This window comes from Chaetomium globosum, genomic scaffold (genome assembly GCF_000143365.1).
Source record: "Chaetomium globosum CBS 148.51 scaffold_1 genomic scaffold, whole genome shotgun sequence".
Classification (NCBI taxonomy): Eukaryota; Fungi; Ascomycota; class Sordariomycetes; order Sordariales; family Chaetomiaceae; genus Chaetomium; species Chaetomium globosum.
The window spans coordinates 3,629,666-3,648,498 of record NT_165976.1 but is presented as its reverse complement, the minus strand read 5'-3'; the positions used below and the strand labels follow the sequence as shown (position 1 = coordinate 3,648,498).

The following is an 18,833-nucleotide window of genomic DNA, read 5'->3' as shown; positions in this document are numbered from 1 at the left end:
GTGTGTGTTAATTTGAGCAGTTATGCTCATATGTGCTGCGTCGGTAGTGCTGAGAAGAGCCCCTCCTGAGCTTGAACTAGCCCCTTGCCGCATCATGGCAACACTGGTAGGCCCAGAGACACCTGTCATGCTAGCACTGTTCGATGCGCCATTACTTGGAGGCCTCCGATTTGAATCTACACTAGACATGCAAGACTAGCACGAAGCATGTTGATTTCGGATGATCCCCGTTTTTCCAAGTGGGCAAGTCTTCACCACGATACCACGGCGCCAAATTACATAGTTAGCAAACAAATCACTCGTCCAGAAGCCCAACCAAAGAGGGGAGGGGAGGGGGGCGGCGGGAACCAATAGCTTTCTCTTCACGAGTTCAGACGAAGGTTGACGGGAACCAATAGCTTCGGTCCCGTGAACTTGGGCGTGGGCCGAGGATGGGGTCGATTCCCGACGGCAGGACAAGACTCGAAGCCGATCGCCGTTTGGATCCCAACCCAACAGGGCGGATCAAGCCTCCCAAGTGCCGCTCGCTCGGATCCCTCTCCGGTCTGAACCTGTTTGATAGGCCCTAACTACACAGTACATAAGAGATATTGCGGGCGGGCGTGCCACCCGGCTTAGACCCATGCAGGGCGACACAGCCATTCTGCGAGTGCCGCGCGCCGTGGTTGGCTACCCGTGTGATGGATTCCAGCGCCATCCCTTCACTTGGCTTCACCGGGGTCAACTTCGGGCAGGGTGGGTGAGACTGGGCACCCAGGGGGTGGGTAGTCTTGACTGTTAACTAGCTCCTGCTGCGCCGTTGCCGTTTTCCTGCGCGTGATGGATCCCTCGTACACGAACTAACGATTCGGCGGGATCTGAGTTTTGGATGGGGATGACATAACTAGTGCAGCTCAGAATGCCAGAACATACCAACTAGGTAGCTTTTTTTAACCTCTAGTCTCTGTCTTGGTTACATTATTAGAACCCCCAAGACATGCACGGATACCCACATGGGGCTGATAGTGGGACAAGTGTACTCGTCATGTTGATCCGATGGTGGACGTGATGGTTCGTTTCCAACTGATACTAGCGCGGCGGCGATCCAGTCCTCGATTCCGGCCCAGCGATGCGGCAAGGCGCGGCGAAGGGCCGGAGTCGAGCCCGGGAATGCACGGCGACGGAAGCTGCCGCGGGAATATCGATGACCCCTGCGTGATCCCCTCGAGCCCCTGACCCTGCGATTTCGGTGAGATTACCGCGGGAGTTGCTTCGTCGACGCCTCTGGAAGTCTGACGTGTCGGGCGATTGGCAAAGGGCCGGGGGGGGGGGGTTGTCGGGGTTAAAACCGGGAAAAACGGGGGCCTCCCTGGTTACCATTGTTGGTGCCCGTGATTGTTTGCTTAAGCATTGTTCTTTAGACTCGGTCTGGCAACCGAAATGTCATTGAGACATGCATGCGAGTTGGCTAGCGTAGCCTCCCGTCACTCGGTCACCCCAGGGCCCTACCCAACCCCAAGTTACCCAACCACTCGGAAGCGAAATGCACTGGCCTGCCTCGGCCGGCTTCCCGAGGAGGACCTGCCTCTGTGATAATTCAGTTGGCCACAACAACCAACTTTGTGAATGGGTTACATCGTGTCGTGCAGGGCGTTGATATGCAGCTCCCTCAACCGTTCAAGGAGATGGGCGTTCAGGGGCTAGTTCAACCTAATCTGTGCACTAAGTCGTTTCTGTCCTCCACCGAGCTCCGCGGTGGGGGCCAAGACAGGGCGAACGGGAGAAGGGCAGGGGGAAAGTTAGCCGAACAGAGAAGATGGCCATGATACTCAAAGGCAAGAGCAGGTGATGTGTCATGTGCTGGATCCCGAGGTCTTGAACAGGCAAACGCAATCTCGAAAGCAACCCAATGTTGGAAAAGGATCCAAAAGGGGACATGCGCGATGCAAGCAGGCGGGGGTTACCGAGTTGCAGTGTCAGAGTTGTATCACAGTGTCACAATAGGGTCGGTCATCCAAGTGGTGGTCAAGTGGTGGGCGAGTGGAGGGCAACTGCAACTGCCATCTGCATGAAGGAAAGGGAAGCACAACGTCAGGCACGATGTACGATGTAACTACCGACTCTCATCTGGCAGGTGGCAGGTGCGACCGCTCCCGTTTGCGGGGTTCCGCTCGGAGTTGACTCCAGTTTCCCGTCGTTCGGCAAGCACTGCCAGACCCTGCAACTCGGCCCGAAGACCAAGACCAACCCAGGCCCATGGTATCGTGAGTGACGGCACAGGCACTGTTGGTCCGCTTCGGGAGAGCTGCATCGCTGACAGTGTTCTACAGCCAATTAGATGTCTTGGAGTTGCACCCCGAGAACACTGCACAGCCAATCGCAACCGCTCTCGCCCAAACCAGGCAAAGTCTGGTGAACCAGCATTCTTGTCCCCAGACTCTCGGGACCAGAGTTCTGCATTCTTACGCAGGCCCCCACAAACGCTCCCCTTCCCGCATTCCAGTCCTTGAGCTAACTTTAGTTAGTTTGTTTCTCGTCGTCTGTGAGCAGCCAAGCTGGCCCGGAAATCCAAGACCTTCCCAAAGAGCCAAGACATTGTGGTCGTGGTACCGCTGTCGCCCCAACACATTCATTCCTTGGACCCCTGGTTGTTGAAAGTTTCCTCTTTACTGTGCGTACTGTGTGTATTGCCGCCGGCAATGCATGCAAATCAGTCAAGCTCGAGGCAATTGGGTCGCACTTCCGAAGCGACCCGCCCGTGCATCATTTCCCACGTTTGGCCTGCCCCGAGCTCAGCTGCGTCCGGGTCTTGTTCGGTCTTTGAGAAGGCCTGATTGGACAGGGGAACCCGACGATGCACCAGGCAAGTTGCAGCAAAAGCAGGTGCAGACCAGCAGAAGAACGACGGGCTTGGCATCCCTGGCTGGGCCAGGACCCAACGCCTCCTGATCTCGCTCGCTCGTGTCTTTTTTTTAATAAAAGTCCATTATCATGCCCGCATTGTCTCGGACCAAGCCCCCGGAGCAACCCCTCCATTCCTTGTTCTCTACCAGGTGTATTTGCCCTGCGTTTTCGCCCTGCATCAACGAAACACATAAAGATCTCGGCATCTCTCGCATGGCAGATTGTTTACCCCACCATCCCTAGGCCGTCTTTTGACTCTTGTGCTTTTGAGTCCTCGGTGTTCTAATTCTCTCTCTGTTCGGTACCTTGACTCTTAAAAGGTCGCGCATCTCCACTTCAACCTTGCGCAACGCTTTCCCCTCATTGCGTCCACATTCGACTCATCATTGGGAAGGGAAATTGATTCCTACACAAGAACCACACACATCCCAAAATCATGCATCCTCCAGCAGCAAGACAGACTCCCCAGAAGGGCCAAGAGAATTCGCCAATGGATCTCGCACTCCACAACTCCGACGTCCTCGCATCAACGCAAACACCACAAACACACCAAAACCACGACCCACAATCCGACACGGAATTGGAGCCATCATTATGTGAAGAACCACAAGACGACGAACTGCCCGACCCCCTACCGTTGATGCACTTCCCCCACTGCCGCCTCGAGATCAGCACCTTCCCCACTCCCAACGGGCCCGGCAAGCTCGAGCAGATCGCCCTCCCCGGCTCTCTGGTGCGCACCCTCCTCTCGCGCTTCGAGACCGACCTCCAACAACACCAAGAAGAAGAATACCAATACCAACAACAACGACAACAATACCGCCGCACACCCTCACCATCACCAGCAACATCAAAACCCCACTCCCCACCGTCACCACAAACCACAACAACAACAACAACAGCCACCCCCACAGCGCCCCGCCCCATCCGCATCCAGCCGCACTTTGACGACGCCGCCGACTGGGTCTTCTCGCGCTGCCTGCTCGCCGACTTCACTGGCTTCCGCGAGGACGAGGCCGAGGCCCTGTCCACGGCCGCCGGCGCCGGCCGCTTGTGCTGCTGGGCGAGCGTGGTGCTGTCGCCGCCAAGGCGGAGGCGGAGTGCGGGGGTCGGTGGTGGTGGTGGTGGTAGTATGGGGTTCGGGGGGATGTTTGGGGAGGATGAGGAGGGGGATGAGGATGAGTTGGTGGAGGAGGAGGAGGGTTTGCGGGGGCTACAGGGCGGGGAGAGTGGTGCGGAGGGTGAGGACGAGGGCAGGTGGGAGCTTGAATTCGTGGTGCAGCGCGTGGGCGTCCGCGACCCCGGCAGCGGGTGGTGTGAGTGTTTTTGACATTGGAGGGTTTGGGGGTTCCCACGGTTAAGGGTTTGCTGGTCTGCATGGTCGAGTGTTTGTTTTGGGGTGCTCTTTTTTTCTCTTGCTCTCTCTGTCTCTTTCCTTTTACCCTGGTTTTATTGCTGTACCTTTACTGTTGGACTTGGATACCAAGGTGTGCGCTGCTACTTGCATTTTTGCCCGGCCTCGAGAGATGGCGCTTCGGCTGTGTTGTCTCTGTACATACCACCCATTCAGTCTTGGAAGCTCTCGAGACTCTGTATCAAACAATTTGTGCATCTCACACTGTCGTCGATCCCCTGGGTGTGGCGGATGCTTCGGTGCCGAGAACTCTCCGGCGCTTATCTTTCTCGTCAGCAACCCAACGCTGCTGGTGAGTGAAATGCGCCGAGCCCGCCAGATCCGGCCCTGTGGTCGAGCCCCGTAGTTCCTATCGTGGCAGCGGAGGACCGACCAGGACCAGGCGGTGAGGGTCTAGACGGGTACCTTACCCCTCGCCTACCACAAGATCCATGCAGGGTCCATCCCTTGGTGCAACCCACGGACCCGGCTGCTCCTGTTCGAAGGGACCTGGCAGCAGCCCCCTCGTTCGAACTCGTTTGTTGCCCAATCAAGCCGTGTTTCTGTTTCGCGACCCAGCGCGGGCGGTGCATGACCCTTACCTTAGCGTTGAGCCTGTTTGTCTCACCCCGTGCCTGGGATTCACTTCGTCACGGTGAGTGAGCACTAACCCATTCACACCGAGCCAAGTCCCAACCCGCCAGCCCGCCAACCCGCAAGCCTGCCGAAAAGGACAAAGTTGGCTTGTTTATCTGAGACCGACCCGGGACACTCACACCACACCCAATCCCGCTGTGCCGCCGGCGCGCGTGAGCTGATGCTGCGCGGGGCGTAGCCTTCGACGGTCATGCCCCCCCTTCGGACCCGACCCCATGGCACCTGCACCACCTATCCTTAGCGCACCGACGTTCAAGGGCTCGGTCCAAGACAAAGTCTGCATGGATGTTTTCCCGGGGCGGAATGGCGTAATCGCATTGATGATGATAACGCGCTGGGAAACATCCCCAATTCAAAAGGCGATTTGTAACCCTGTCTGCCGGTTTACATAGTATGTATATCCGACACAGAATGATGTGATGCTCCGATAGTGACTTGAAAATAACTTGTGCATGTACGCGCATGTCGTTGCTGGTTGCTGGCCAAGACTTGTTACTCCCGAAAACACCCCGTCCGCGTTTTACCCGGCGAGGTTGGTTGGGTTGGTGTATGCATGATTGTATACTTCGGCACCCGGGTCCGGAGATGGTATCGGGCACCCCGTTTCCCGTTGGTTGGGGGCGGAAGGAAGGGGTGGATGCGAGAGGGCTTCGAACGGGTTCTAGGCTAGTATGTAACTCCCGGCTTGTTGACGAGCTGACTTCCTTGAACGGAGACGTACGTGTCGGTCCCGGGCCGAGCGGGAAGCGTGCCGGAGCAGAGATGAGATGGTTGCTGATGCTGGCGCTTGATCCTTACGGGGTTGCCCGTGCATACTTGGAAAAGGGAGGGTAAAGGGGACAGAACTAGCAAGCAACCCGGGCTTTCAAGGATCTGGGCTTGTATGGCATTGATAAAGCTTGCTAACAACTTACCCACTCAGGTTTCAATGATACTTCGCATGATAGAGAGCGAACCACTCCTGTTGCTAGATATTAGAGCACATAATCTGACACGGCCAAAACGTTAGTCGTAGGATGTTCGTGAGGTGTCAGACCACTCTAGGCTTTAACTCCCATCCTAAGATACGGTAAAACCGAGGTCGGCTTATGGGAACACAAGCTAACGCAGCGCATAGCCTCATATAACTTAGACTCCCTCGTCAGCCAAAATGGAACCATGGAAATGCAACCATTGGCATCACATTAGAGTTCCGGTGCCCCATAACCAGACTATCACCTCAGGCACGCTCAGGAAGGGGCTTAAGAGCACAGCGTTGTTATAGTCTATGCGTGGCTAAGGGATAGCTGGGGCAAAGTCGCACCTTGGGGTATAGCACTGAGTGCTCGCAAACATTGCCACATCATCACGATCAACGTCTAGGATTGGGTTTCTGTTACGGTGATTAGTCCTCCGGTTGGCTCCTTCCATTGTCGCACGGATAGACCACCGAAAAGCTAGTGTTTACGGTGGCAAATCATATTCAAGCGCATTGTTTGGCACGAGGTAAAAATAACACCAGCTTAGGAGTTACGTTTCGGACAGGGGCGTCACAAGACAGACCCTCTATTGGTTTTAGCGGTGTCGCTCTATAGACCCCTTGCTAGATCTGCCCCCGACCTTTTGTCTCGCACTACTCGGCGTCATTTCTAGGTGTATCGGCCGATTTAGCAGAGGGCGATCGCATGACTTGTCTCACATGCCCGCGGAGAGGGTGTGGCCGGTCAAGGACGTGGCAAAGACCCCGGGGGAGGTTGCAGTGACTGGACCCCGATCACTCGGTTAACCAAGCCGGGCTCGATGCACTCAAGCCCCAGAACTTTGGGAATGCTCGGTGCCAGCCTATCGGGCTCGCGATGGGACGCCGCTGTCTTAGTCGTGGGCCAACGCGACGGGCCGAGTTCCTACGAGACAACCGCTGCCGAGAAACCCCGGCACTTCTTCCTGGGAGTACCGCTCTTTGGTTTCGTGCATTTGGGGGCCGCTTATGTGGTAGGAAGAGCTTGTTCCCCCATCTAAGTTTCTTTTCTTGTATTGCCGTTTCTTTTTCTTTTTCTTTTTCTTTTTTTTTTCTTTCGGCCGCTCTCTCCTTCAGGTTGACACCGAGAACCCGGCCACAACGGATCACCGATGGCATTCCATCCCTTATGAAGAGCAGTTGGTCGGAAAAAGTTATACCGGAGGAAACGTTCCAGTTGGATGGAGGAGTCGGCGAAGATGCAAGAACGCTAATGCACGGGTAGCCTAGAAGGGTAACTGTAATTCGGGCCGGTCCCGCGGAGATGCGAGTCCTTGGTGACCGTTGCCGGCCGGGGACCTTAGATCAATCGTGAACCCCGGCACGACGCCGAGGACCGAGTAGATGGATCACTGTGTTCGAGACTTTGAGTCTTACTCAGTTACTCTCACCGAAATGGCGGGTCGGCGTGCCCGGTCTTGGTGGTCCGCAAAAAAGGGCCCCGGGCCCGGGGCCGTGCTTGTTGCCCGAGCTCCAGCCGGTCCGGGGTCTTCACTTCTCGAAAATCGGGACTTTTTGGCCCTTCTTGGAGGAAATTAAAGAAAATATTGGAAGCCTGATGGTCTTGGCGCCACGGGACTCGTACGCAGTATTTTTACAGGTGACAGCGCGGCGAAGGAGTTGGTTGAGACAAGATGGAGCTAGGAATTTTCGGCAATCCTTTTCATGCGCATACATACCTGTCGGTTTCGCTCCGGGGACGCGGGCGGCCTGGGCACGAGCGAGAGAGATGCGACGAACTCCTTTCCTTTCTGGGGCGGTAAGTTACGAACACGAAATACCCAAGAACACGACCTTGAAAGAGGGTTAGGGTCGGCTTTGAGTCGGAGAGGTGGTCCCCGAGACTGCTGAGAAATAGCAAAGGCTGTCTGTTTCAAGTAGTACCAGGGGCTACCGCGGATAGGAAGGGCCGCTAGACCTGAGATCGGCAGCCTAGGTGCTGTAGAGAGATCGGATAGACAAGTCATAGTTGGATAATATGACGGTGAAAAAGTGGAAGAAGTTAGAAGTTCGGATAGCCCCTGACCCCGTGTAGCATCGAGGCCTGGCAATGAAAGGGGCAAGGGGTTGGACGACCTGATAGGTAGCGACCGTTGTACTCCGAAGAAAAGAGACAGACGCCACGCAGGGATATCCGTCACCTGCCAAAGTGCCGTTGTGTACATCCCGAGTATTCCATTACTTCCTAATGCCTCTAAAGAAGAAAAATACTGGCCTCCGTCCCTTTGTTGTTTGATAGCAATCCCGCCCACAGTAAGCCCTGAACTCCATTTTATCCCAATCCTGGAAGCCCAACCAAAGAAAAGAATAACTTCCCATCTTCCCGCTCTCGTCCTTCTAACCTCTTCCCCGCGTCCGCACCATCCCGGCATGGAACACCGCTTCCCTCTCCCTCCTCAGGTCTTCTATCTCCCTCCTCATCCGCTCTGTATCCCCCTGTAGAAACTCAATAACCCTCTGCGCCTTGCTCAACACATCCACCTTGCTCACCCGCCGATTATTTTTCCCTTTGACAGCGCCACCACCCGCGCTCCTGCAAGTCCCACCATCAGCCCCCGTCGAAGGACTCTCGTGGTGTTCATCCTCGTCACCTAAAATCCCCTCCGGCAAGACATCCAGCAGCGCCTCGAACCGCGCGTGTAGCCGATGTCGGTACTGCTGTTCCACTAGGTTGTGGTTGGTGCGGGCACGCTGGTGGGCGGGGGACTCGCCCGGTTTGAGGGAGGGGGTAGGTCGTTTAACGCGGCGGGCGGCGGTGCGGAGAGTTGTGCCTTTTGCCGAAGTCGGGGTTTCAGGGTCTGTCGAAGGGTGTGGGTTGGTTTTGGTTTTTTTGTCTGTAGCTGGTGGGAAGCTGTCGTCGTGGGAGGGGGAGGGTTTTGTTCTTTTGTGGGCTTGTTGTCGCTGCTGGGAGCGAGAGAGAGGACGTTTGCAAGGGGGGTATGGGTGCGGTTGCGGGGTGTTTGTCTGCTTGAAGGTTTCGGTGCTGCCGGGGGAAATATGCTCAACAGCTGTGGTTGGGTTGGGTGGGTGAGCAAGGTTAAACGCCTGGGCTAGGAGATGCCCATTTGGCCTGCTCGGATCGGTGGTCTGGCCAGGCCACGGGGTGGTGAAGTCGGGCGCCAGTCCATTGGGGACCGACGTGTCCGTAGGACCCTCCGAGTAGGTAGGTTCGAAGCTCAGCGGGAAGCCGGTACTCCCAACCCAGTCTTGGAAACCGGCATCAAAGATAACTTGTGTTGTGGTGTTGGGGGGGTACAGTAACTGGCTGTGGAAACCGACAGCCGCTGGTTCGCCAACAGCCGGGCTTATTGGGCTGGTTGGAGCCCACGATCCGGCGACGGACGAGGCATCGTGATTCGGCCAGTGGGGCGGCGATGCTGCAGGAGCGGTTGGTGCTGGACTGGGCAACCCACAGGAGTGAGCCGGTCTCCGTTTCTGCGTCTGGACGTAGAGTCCACTGAGGCGGGAGGAGTGACCCGACGCCTGACTGGATGCCCACGAGCCGCGTTGGCCATTGGAAGGCGGCTGGGCCATCAGACCCGAGGGCAGCATATTACCGTGCAATCCATCGGATGCCTGAGAGCTTGTCAGTCATCGCTCGGTTTGCATTCAACTCACCACTACGATGAGCCGGGTTTGATGTTGGTTGGGTGTCCCGGGAATAGCTTGATGGCAGGGGAGCGTCTACTAGTATTCGTACCTGAGATGGCCCATTCACAGGCCAAACGTAATCGTGATTCATTGTGCTCCCTCTTTTTTAAAGGAGGGTTGGGTGATTTGCCTCGTTGTTGGTTGCGGTCGTGGAAAGAGGGGATGTGGTATGGGTAAGGTGGCACTGGGGGGATTTGTTGCAACCCGTACCGATACTGAGCAGCCGAGGGCCCGAGTCCGGCCTAAAAGAGCGGAGGGATGCCCTTGGGATTTGCATTGGACGGCAACCCTCAGGTCGCACTGCTGCCGGTACAGGTTGAGTTCCGCGGTCGAGTAACGTGCGTGGAAAAGACGGGGCACGCCTCGCTCGAGCCTGACCGAGCCCTGAGAAGCACCTTTGGTAGATAGGGTGCTAATGCGGCTGAGCAGCTCTCTCTCTCTTGACTGTCATTGCCAACGTGTGTGACGGTGTCTTTGTGGCACCACCAGACAAGGTAGGAGCGGGATTCCGCCAGGTGCTGCACCTCCACTTCGTTGGCTGGGCTTGGGGCGCCTAGCCACGGATTGAAGGGGAGGGGACGGTCCGCTATGTACATGCTGAATGCTCCCTGCCAGCAGCCAAGCACACTGGCATGCCGCACATCCCCTCTGTCTCTGCAGTGCGGAGGATGGACGCAATGCGGTGTCATTCAAGTGGGTGACCGCCCACTACCATTGGTCTTGAACGACGGCGCCCAACCCACCAATAAGGGTGCCCATCGCCAGCCGAGCAATGCCCGCCAATCCGGGTGCTGGCTTGGTCCCTGGGGCCCTTCATGAGGCTCCCGGGTGACATACCCATGGCTAACCATGACCCCTGGCCAGCTATACTGGGGTGAAGTTTATGGCAGCGCCAACAATCCATGCGATGTGACATTGATCGAGATAGAGCTGAAAGTCTTGCACCCCTTCTTCAGTCGACGGGAGATCGCAATTCTGCGCCTCGAACGCGAAAGGCTTCCTCCGGATCGACGTGCTGCAACGCCCGACATGGCCGAGCGTCCCTGCCTGTATGTTCATACTGCGGGAAGAGAAGAGGATTGGGCGTTTTGCCGACAAAGGGCGTCCGGGCAAGCAAGGCTACTACTTGTCCCTTTGTCTGCATGTCGGCATGGTTGGCCTGCTGTTGCTCGTGGTGGATGTTGGGCTCTTGGATGTTGGCCGGGAAGCTGCAGGAGAACGCTTCGTGTCGCCGTCTGAGAGCGGAAGAGGCAGGCGACGGTGATCTTCTCCTGGGCCAGACTGGTCTGTCCACTTCGGGGCACATAACCGAGTTCCTATGCAGCGTCCCCTCCCACGTCCCGGCTCAAAACGCGGGATTGCAGGCGTCCAGTGCGACATGCGGACCAGGGGGGCCGGGGCAGCCAAGACCGCACCTGGGCGGCGCTGGACTCAGAACAGCGGTTTTCAGCGATCAATGGCAGGTCTGAGTGACTTGGGTGTGACTGGGTCCCTGAAGGACACACTGAGACAGTCGCCAGCCACGCACCGGATTTGTGTACCCTGTCAAACCGGCGAGATGGACGTTGCCTCGAATGTGGGAGCGACACCTGGACCAGGTGCATGCTGTCCCACCACCCCTCCCACCTTTCTCGGTATGATTGCTCGGATTTTCTGGGTTCAGGCGACGGTGGCGGTTGTATTCGGCAACCTTTTGAGTGCGCTGGCTTCCCCGACGGCCGAACTTTTGAGCGATGGAATTCCGAGCGCAGAAATCGAGCTCCTCCCTGCTTGCCGCATCTCCGGCAATCACCAGCAACGAGTGCCGAGCATTGACGGCCGGCTGAGACCTAACAACCGTGCGAAGTTGGGACTCGACAGACCTGCGAGCGAGCGACGGGGACCTCACCGGGGACGACCACTCAGCAGTGTGACGGTGCGCGGCGCGCCGAGGAAAACTCCAACCGACGGAGACCTTCGTTTGATTTTCTCAAGCGGGCGCCGTTTCGCGAGGATTGCAAGTCCCGATGGGCGATGCCGCCGAGAGCCGAGCCGAGAGCTGCCACTCAGGTACGAAAGCAGTTCGGGGAGCATGGGAGGCTTCTGCTCTTGGAAAGCTCAAGGCTGGATCTGGAAAGAATTGAATTTTTCAAGCCCCCGACACTCGACCCCAGGGACCCAAAAAGAGAAAGAGCGACGGTAAGGATAGGGCGGCGGTGGGACATGACCAGCACCAAACAGGTTCTCGCCAATGGGAGCTTTGGAGCAGACAAATAATTCTGCAATACCCCCTCCTTCTGCTCCTTCCACCCCAAGCCGCCTTTCTAGTTCGCTCGCCACGCGATTGCAAGCCTGCAAGCTGCAAGCCCAGCACTCCGTTCAGAAATGCCCCGATGTCCCCCGTCCCTTAAATGGGCGACAAGGTTGATGGGTTATACCGAAGCGAGGTGCAGCGGATGCGCCGGAACCGACCATTCTTGAATCATTCTTGACGGCCAAGACGCTTCGTACTGTGCACATACTTTACAGATTACAGTTTTTGTAGCTACATGTACGCCAGTCATTCTGCGCTTCGAACTAGGCGGACCCGTCATTTAGTCTAGCGGCAATGGCGCTTCTGTTCCTGAGACAACGTGTCTGAGAAGAGGCCTACCTTTGACCGCTGTTCGCAGACCTCGCTCAAGTCCCCACTGTGGAGCGGAGCTGTCCGCGAACTGCCTGGGGTGGTCGTCGATCGCCAAGCGCCCGAGCACAAGCTCCGAGACTAATTCAACGTCGCTTGGGAATCCGGGTGTCTTAGTTGTGTTTCTTTGCCTTGCGAACGGGAGGGGATCGCGCCTCAGGTCAATCGCGTTGCCGTATTTCCATGGCTGGTGAGGCTGTCTGTCAACGAATGCCGGCTCCCCTCGCGCTCTCTTGGTTCGCCAAATCCAACAAATAGGCAACCGTACCGATTTGTTGGCTCGGTTGCACTGCAGCCGGCCCGGCATGGTCCTGCACCCAAGACATACCGAGATCGGGGCTCGTCAACTCTTTTGCAACGTCCGGCTGGATTTTACTAGGACGGCGAGGTCATTTCTGGCTTTCCGCCCGCCAAACACCTCCCGTGTAGCTTTTCTAGAACGATTCAAGCCGCGATGAGACCTCTCGGGAGCTCCCGGCTGCTTTTACCCCAAATGTCTCGCTGGTTAGTTTGTCGATCTCGGTTTGAGCCAGCCCCGCCTCCCCCAAAACGAATCCAAAAGGGGACGGCCGTGCCCCCGGCATATCAAAACACAGCGCTGCCGCCGACTACCCACGCCCCGAATACCCGGTCATTCGTCGGCGCTCTCTTGTTATACCTAGCGAGATTGCCGGTCAAGCAGGGGTTTTTGCCTACAGAGAGCATCGGACCGCACGGTCTTGAGAGAGCCCGGGTGAGGATCCTAATCTCCAATCTCTTGGTTCCAATAGCACGCTACATGTCCTGCATGCAGCGTTCGATATCGCGGTCAAGCCAACGTGCCGAATAGCATCGCTCAGCCCAGGGATGCGTGGTGCCACGCTGTTCTTTCTTTCTGGTCTTCTCTCGAAATCCCTGATTGATAGGCGGATCCAATGAGGGAGTGCATCCCATCCCCAACATACGATTGAGGTGACTGGCTCTAATGGGTTGAGTTGGTGATGGCCTGTGGGCGCCAATCACGCTGTGATACCTAATGAGGGTACATATCCCAGCCACTGACACTGTCAGCAAAGCATGTCAAAGAGCAGAGCGGGGTAGGTTGCAGCACCCCGCGGTAGATGAAGAGTGAGGCTGGCGTGGACCGAATGCCTTTAACCACTCAGCTACTGGTATCGGCACGACGAAACTAAACACAGAGTCGCCATAGACGGATTGAAGGAATAGGATCGAGATAATGGGCCATGATATGGTCCCCGCCATCAATTGTTACGGCGACCCTGCAGATAAAAACCCACCCACTCCCGGTTGTGTTGGGAGGTAAGGGCAATTACAGGGGTTTCTTTTCTTTTCTTTCTTTTCTTTTTTAAAGAGGCTATGTGTTGTGCCATGCATATTTGACGGATGACGAGATAAAAAGCAATCATCAAGCCACGAATGAACGGGCCATGATCCCCGTAACTGTAATAGTGACGGACGTGTCAGGGGAAGAAGAGTGGTTTGCTCTCAAGAGCCACAAGAGCCACGGTTCCAGTACCACACTCACACAAGTGCCATCATCTTCGGCCACCGAATGAACCGCGGGACGGTGGTAGATATGACCACCGCTGGTACTTCAAGTACCGGCAGACACCGGGTGAGGTGGTGCTCATCAAGTGTTCTGAGAGTGGTGGGGGGAGGCACGGGTGAGGTGGGCGCTGCACTGGGTGGCGGATTCGGAGACGGAGGCCGGGAGAGTGTGGAGGTGAAGTGTTCGGCTTGTCATGAGCAGAGTTGAATGGCGTGAGGAATCCTTGATGGGTTCAGTCAGCCACAACAAATCCGCCGGGGGGCGGCCATTGAGAACATGATGCGAGGGGATGGTAGATTAGCAACTACAGACCAGCTTTTCGAAAAGAAGCCCTCCCGTCCATTTCGCGCCGAACTCCGGATAAAGAGAGAGATTACAGTGTAAAACCCGACGAGAATGCAAAGAAAAGGATAAAAAAAGGACCTATAGAGTGATGGATACTCCCCTGTGCTAAGAAAAGGACCTATAGAGCGACGGATACACCCTGTCCTACGACAGGAGGCCGACCTTCACCGCACCGCTCATCCGATACGGTAAGCATCGTACACAATCTCGGCACCGCGCCGGCAACCACTGCCGAGCCAGGTGCCCGTATTTATCTCCTGGTAGCGCTCGTCGCCCGTCTCGAGCTCCATGGTCACGCGGAGCCGGTACCGATGGGCGGCAACGTTGTCCGCGGCGACGGGGTCTTGCAGTCTCTCCATGACGTCACGTTCGCCAGTCAGCCATCCCGTGATTTTGCAAATGATCAGCGCGGGGTGTTCGTCGTTGGTCTGCATCAGGTACCGCGCGTCGATGCGCGTTGCGGTGTCCTTGACGGTTGTCTGGACGTCTTGCCCACTCGGCTGTGGGATCGATGCAGTTAGCTTCAATGTGAAAAGTAGGGGGGGATGCGCAGCAACTCCTTACCAGAAGTACACCCTTTCCCCAACTGCCGGCCCACTGCCCACCAATACAGGATATCCAGCTTTGGCGACCAGCCGGCCCGGAGCCCACATTCAGCTTGGGCTTTACCCTTATGCTCATTCGAAAATCGAGATCGAGAGCGGGGGCAGGCAGTGCTAGCGAGCTCGCAACGTCGTCCTCATCGAACTGATGGCGGAGGTTGTTGGCCGGAATCTTGTCCTTGAGCACGGACTGGTAGCCAGCGCAGGCCATCAGATGCTCCCTCTGCCTGGATGTATTCTTGGCGCGGACTTGGTTGCAATAGATGCATCGAGCTGACATGCACTTGTCGTCCTCCTTGGCCCGGAACTCGACGAAGGCTGCGTGGACATCGCGAAGGGGAATCTCGGGCAAGTTCGAAGCCGGGGATTGCTTGGTCTTTTGCTTTTTGGCTGCCGGTGTCCCCTCGACTCCGAGCGACGGGCGGCTGTGGCTCGGCGACCCATTGATGCGGGGATTTGGCATGAAGCTCAAGTTCGTATGCTCGTTCGCAACGTCATCGTGACCGTAGGAAGAAACGACGGGCGGGATGGGGGGGATGGGCGGCGGGTGCGATGCGTGTGGTGGATGTGGTGCATCGTGGGCGGTCGGGTGCGGTGGGGGAGGGGGCGCATGTCCCTGTGGCCCGGGAGCGGGAGCTGATGCTGCTGCGACGGATGCGGCCGAAGCTTGCAGAGCGACTTCAGGGTGGGCTTGGAGATAGGGTGCGCACTGGAGGAGGTGTTGCTTCTGTCGGGTCGTGTTCTTTGCTCTGACCTGCTGGCAGAAAAGGCACTGCACGGAAACGCATTTCTGGTCATCTATGCATGTGGGGACGGGCAGAAGTCAGCCTCCAGGATGCTCAGCGCGATGGGTAACATACTGTCAATACGGGAACGGGTTACTACCCGGGGGACAGGGAGACGGGAATACTCACCACCAGCGCGAAACTCGACGAAAGACGTATGCACGTCCTGATCCACGTGGCGCGGCATGTTTCCGAGATGAGGCCGGCACCACTGCTATTGACGGGATACAGTCGATGTTGGCGATAGACTTCGTATTGAGGTGACAGAAACGACGCGTCGCGGCGGAACAGCTTTGGAAATACCGTAATCAAGTGCAGATGTCACGTGATGATAGGAGTCAGGGTCCAACCATTTTCCCCCATGCATTTCCCGTCCACATTTCCTCGTTGGTAATAATGAAGCTTCTCGGGCAGTATCTCCTTCCTTCCGATCAACATAATTTATGTACCGGAGAGTCACACCATGATTTCTAGATTGATATTCAAGGTCTGTTCAACTGTGCCAATTTTAGCCAAATACCTGGCGCTCAGAGGGGCGACCCCAGCAAAACCCCATCGTCCACAAGACGGTGACTGTCAAACAACACAGGGGACAAAAACTCGCCACTAAAATCTATATCTAATATATTTTCTTGTGTTTGGAAAAGTCGGCCAAGCTCGGTGATGGAAATCAGCCGAAAAAGTGGCGGAAGGGACATGAGGTGGTGACATCAAGAAAATTTGGGTCATGATGTGGGAAACGGCAACTAAAGTCTAAGTAGTTTCACCCTTGAATTTTGCTACTCAATGCCAGACGGTATGGCACCCATCCTGGTCTCAACGGGCTTAGTGGTGGGGGCCCGGGGGAGGAGTGAGGACGGGCAGGTAACGTTGAGATGGCGACGATGGCCTCCTCGTCGTTTCCCCAATCATTGCTCAAGAGATCTGCGCGGGTGATACACTGACAAAACCGGGACGCAAACGGTATGAAGACCGGCGAAGCACGGAGGATTTACCAGCGTTGCACGCCGGCTTCCCAACTAACGGGATTCCCTACCTGCGAGTATCGTCGAGGGCACCTGACATGACACGACACAATTCTCACTCACTCACACAACTTTGTCGCCCACAAGCCAGATCGAATCGTAAAATCAGTTTTGCGCTGAAAAGAGAGCTTGTGCGTGTCGTATGATTCTGCAACTTCGTGACGCAACCACATCGGAAGGCTCCGCGAATGCGCTTGCGGCTTGGGTGGTGTCATGGTTGTGGTTTTCGATGTCGGCCTGAGCAATGTTGACGGAATGTGTACCCGGTCTCCGCGCCTGCCTAGTGCCTACGTAGGTTGAGTCCAATCTTTGACCGGCAGGCGGATTCGACATGTGAACGATTTTGGTCACTACCTAGATGTATTATGTCCATTTTCGCAAGAGCCCAGAAAATTGACTTCCCTCAACACTGACACATCTCATTGCCCTCATAGATCTCATCCTCGCCCTCCGCTTTGCGAAAACGAGCAACTTTCCATCACCTCCCAAGCTCCTCCATTAGGAACCTAAAGGCTCCCATAGCCGCTAGTATCAAATACACCCACTCACAGCGACCTTTTGTGGATTTGTCTGTCACGACCATCTTCCTTCTGAGCGCACCTTCTTCCCAACCCACGACACCAGTGCCTCTCTCGTCTTATCCCCGCCGAGCCGCACGATAATGCCTGCCTCGGAGAACATGCCTATCAGCTTCACTTTCGGAGAGGAGATGCTGGAGCAGGAGTCTGAACCGCAGGGCTACACTTTTCAGCCCTCGGGCAAGGTGCGTGTGAGTAACCCAGGGACAGACAGCACGCCCACGTCTACACTCTCAAAGCCTGGAAGAGACTTGGCATTGACACTGAGTTTGCACAGCGGGAAACAAAATGCGACAGACGCAGACGGTTCCCAGAGACCCGACGCGACAGGCGCCTACTGTTCCAGGAGTTCCGGGCGCAGGCCCTCCAGGGCGAGATTCACGAACGCTACGCGCCGCTCCGGTCATCACCACTCCGCAACGAGATCCGCCGGGCGGATCTGCCAGACCCTGCCGCCCCGGGAACCGTTGAGGCGGCCGACAACCCGCAGTCGGACAGCATGGAGGGCTCGACCTGTGCTGACTCGAGCAGTGACTCGTCGTCGGACGATTAGGATGAGTTCGACGACCGACCGCTCCAGCGTCAGCGACAACACCGGGCCGGGAACGCCGCTGCGAATACAGGTTTGGTCAGGAGGCCTGTGGGACTTACATCGCTTCAACGGAGGACGTGTATTACCCGCCGTCCCTCCGAGATCTCGGTTCCACGTGCGCCTCGGCGGCTCGCTGGCGCTGGGGCCGTGCCGCAGCCACTCCGGCCGTTGGTGACAGGAAGGGAGGCCCGCAATGTAGCCGTCCCCGCGTGGCACCAATCAGCACTGGTGGCTATGCCAGACCCAGAGTGGATGTTTGCGCTGAGGTTGATGATGGAGACAATGGTGGTGGCTGGCCCACGCAGATTCACCGAACAGAAGCGCGGACGGTGCAGCCCGCATTACCGGCGGTGCGGTTGATTAGTGTCATGAGCCAGGACTGGGGGATGTGTGCTCATTTGTTTGAAGTTTGAACAGCGCTCAATGATGTTAATCATAAATACTAATTATAGCCTAGTTATAGGTCGATAGACAATTGCTTTTGGCTACAGCTACCTTACCCAGCAGATCCAGATTGCCCTTTTCAGACCCAAGTCACCCCAACCGCCTTTCCGAGACCGACGTGACCGACATGACTTGAGGAACCAACAGGTTGGAACGAGCATGTTTTCATGACAGTAGCAGGCGCCTGGGAGAGATATTCGTCGGAGAGCATCCCGGTCGACCCACCTCCTTGCATGTATGGAGGGCAGAGTCTGCTTGCGGCCCGAAAGCTTAACAGCCATTGCAAGGATAGCCCTGTTTCGACTCTGCTTGGCCAATCTCTGAGTGGAAGCCCACACAGCACACACCAAGTTCTCCACTCGATGTTTTCCACCAGTCCACAGAGTTGTACAGAGGCCATCCAGAGTTTGAACGCCATCATGAAGCAATGCATCCTTTTGCCTCCCTTCTCCCGCCTCGTCATCAGTTTGTGTCTATATAGAAGTCTCTTCGACCCATCGAGACCAAACCGAATACCGTCATCAGAGACAACAATTACGCCAGAGGACGGCTCCCGTCCGATCCATCAGAAATAATACGTCATACGGCTGACCAAAGCAAAACCTTATCCTCAAAGCCGCAATGTGTTATTTTACAGCCCTGACGGCCAAACGGAAGCTGTTCGGCTGAT

At 56.4% G+C, this 18,833-nt stretch overlaps 6 protein-coding genes across 6 annotated transcripts in view; 4 read left to right on the top strand and 2 right to left on the bottom strand.

Annotated features, from left to right (window-relative positions):
• CHGG_01180 (uncharacterized protein) overlaps positions 1 to 53 on the top strand; it is a gene marked incomplete at both ends in the record, with an annotated part of 1,171 nt that extends 1,118 nt beyond the window's left edge. The window contains one exon of the mRNA XM_001220400.1: positions 48 to 53. Within this exon, the coding sequence (XP_001220401.1) occupies positions 48 to 53 (6 nt within the window). The remainder of the gene's footprint in view (positions 1 to 47) is intronic.
• A 3,266-nt stretch (positions 54 to 3,319) lies between these two features.
• CHGG_01179 (uncharacterized protein) lies at positions 3,320 to 4,593 on the top strand (the record flags this gene model as incomplete). Its single annotated transcript, XM_001220399.1, has 2 exons — positions 3,320 to 4,199; positions 4,454 to 4,593. The coding sequence occupies 2 exons, from the start codon at positions 3,320 to 3,322 to the stop codon at positions 4,591 to 4,593; spliced, it is 1,020 nt and encodes a 339-aa protein (XP_001220400.1).
• Positions 4,594 to 8,267: 3,674 nt separating this feature from the next.
• CHGG_01178 (uncharacterized protein) lies at positions 8,268 to 9,672 on the bottom strand (the record flags this gene model as incomplete). Its single annotated transcript, XM_001220398.1, has 2 exons — positions 8,268 to 9,506; positions 9,631 to 9,672. 2 exons carry the CDS (start codon positions 9,670 to 9,672, stop codon positions 8,268 to 8,270), a joined length of 1,281 nt encoding a protein of 426 aa, XP_001220399.1.
• A 1,051-nt stretch (positions 9,673 to 10,723) lies between these two features.
• Positions 10,724 to 12,163, top strand: CHGG_01177 (uncharacterized protein; the record flags this gene model as incomplete). Its single annotated transcript, XM_001220397.1, has 3 exons — positions 10,724 to 11,044; positions 11,095 to 11,630; positions 12,097 to 12,163. 3 exons carry the CDS (start codon positions 10,724 to 10,726, stop codon positions 12,161 to 12,163), a joined length of 924 nt encoding a protein of 307 aa, XP_001220398.1.
• A 2,150-nt stretch (positions 12,164 to 14,313) lies between these two features.
• CHGG_01176 (uncharacterized protein) lies at positions 14,314 to 15,711 on the bottom strand (the record flags this gene model as incomplete). Its single annotated transcript, XM_001220396.1, has 3 exons — positions 14,314 to 14,637; positions 14,702 to 15,537; positions 15,600 to 15,711. 3 exons carry the CDS (start codon positions 15,709 to 15,711, stop codon positions 14,314 to 14,316), a joined length of 1,272 nt encoding a protein of 423 aa, XP_001220397.1.
• Positions 15,712 to 17,210: 1,499 nt separating this feature from the next.
• CHGG_01175 (uncharacterized protein) lies at positions 17,211 to 18,132 on the top strand (the record flags this gene model as incomplete). Its single annotated transcript, XM_001220395.1, has 3 exons — positions 17,211 to 17,312; positions 17,405 to 17,642; positions 17,708 to 18,132. 3 exons carry the CDS (start codon positions 17,211 to 17,213, stop codon positions 18,130 to 18,132), a joined length of 765 nt encoding a protein of 254 aa, XP_001220396.1.
• Positions 18,133 to 18,833: the final 701 nt, after the last annotated feature.